This window comes from Merops nubicus, unplaced genomic scaffold, assembly GCF_000691845.1.
Source record: "Merops nubicus isolate BGI_N331 unplaced genomic scaffold, ASM69184v1 scaffold40164, whole genome shotgun sequence".
Taxonomy (NCBI): Eukaryota; Metazoa; Chordata; class Aves; order Coraciiformes; family Meropidae; genus Merops; species Merops nubicus.
Genome location: NW_008604253.1, coordinates 1 through 410, shown reverse-complemented (window position 1 = coordinate 410; position 410 = coordinate 1). Strand labels below are relative to the sequence as shown.

The 410-nt window shown below is 63.4% G+C and overlaps 1 protein-coding gene across 1 annotated transcript in view; it reads right to left on the bottom strand.

Moving 5' to 3' along the window:
• PAOX (polyamine oxidase (exo-N4-amino)) overlaps positions 1 to 247 on the bottom strand; it is a gene marked incomplete at its 5' end in the record, with an annotated part of 2,091 nt that extends 1,844 nt beyond the window's left edge. Inside the window, 1 exon segment of the mRNA XM_008938950.1 lies at positions 76 to 247. Coding sequence (XP_008937198.1) covers positions 76 to 247 — 172 coding nt within the window.
• Between the last annotated feature and the right edge of the window lie 163 nt (positions 248 to 410).

Below are 410 nucleotides of genomic sequence, written 5' to 3'. Positions count from 1 at the left end.
TTTAGCCACTGTGGGAGAAGGTGTAGCTAGAGCCGGTGGGGGGGGCAAAATGCTCTCTAAAGTTGCCCTCCAGAGCCCCACGCTTACCCCGGGAAGGTGCAGTCCAAGCCAGGCAGGGACACGTATTCCCCAAAGGGCTCCAGGGCCACCAGGTCCATGCTGTGGGTCCCACTGATGCAGCACTCCAGCTTGAGGCAGGCGGCAAGGACGGCCAGCTGGAGCTGCCGGGCATCATCCTTTTTTTTTCCTTGTCACCCCCCAAATCGGTGCCCCTCCGGCCGATCTCTGCCCGCAGGTACTGTCCCACGCTGGGTGCCGGCAGCTCCTCGGCCCCCTGAAATGCACGGGTGGAGGCCAAGAGGGACTGGAAGAGGTCCCGGGCCTCGTTCACCACCTGTGGGTTCAGCACC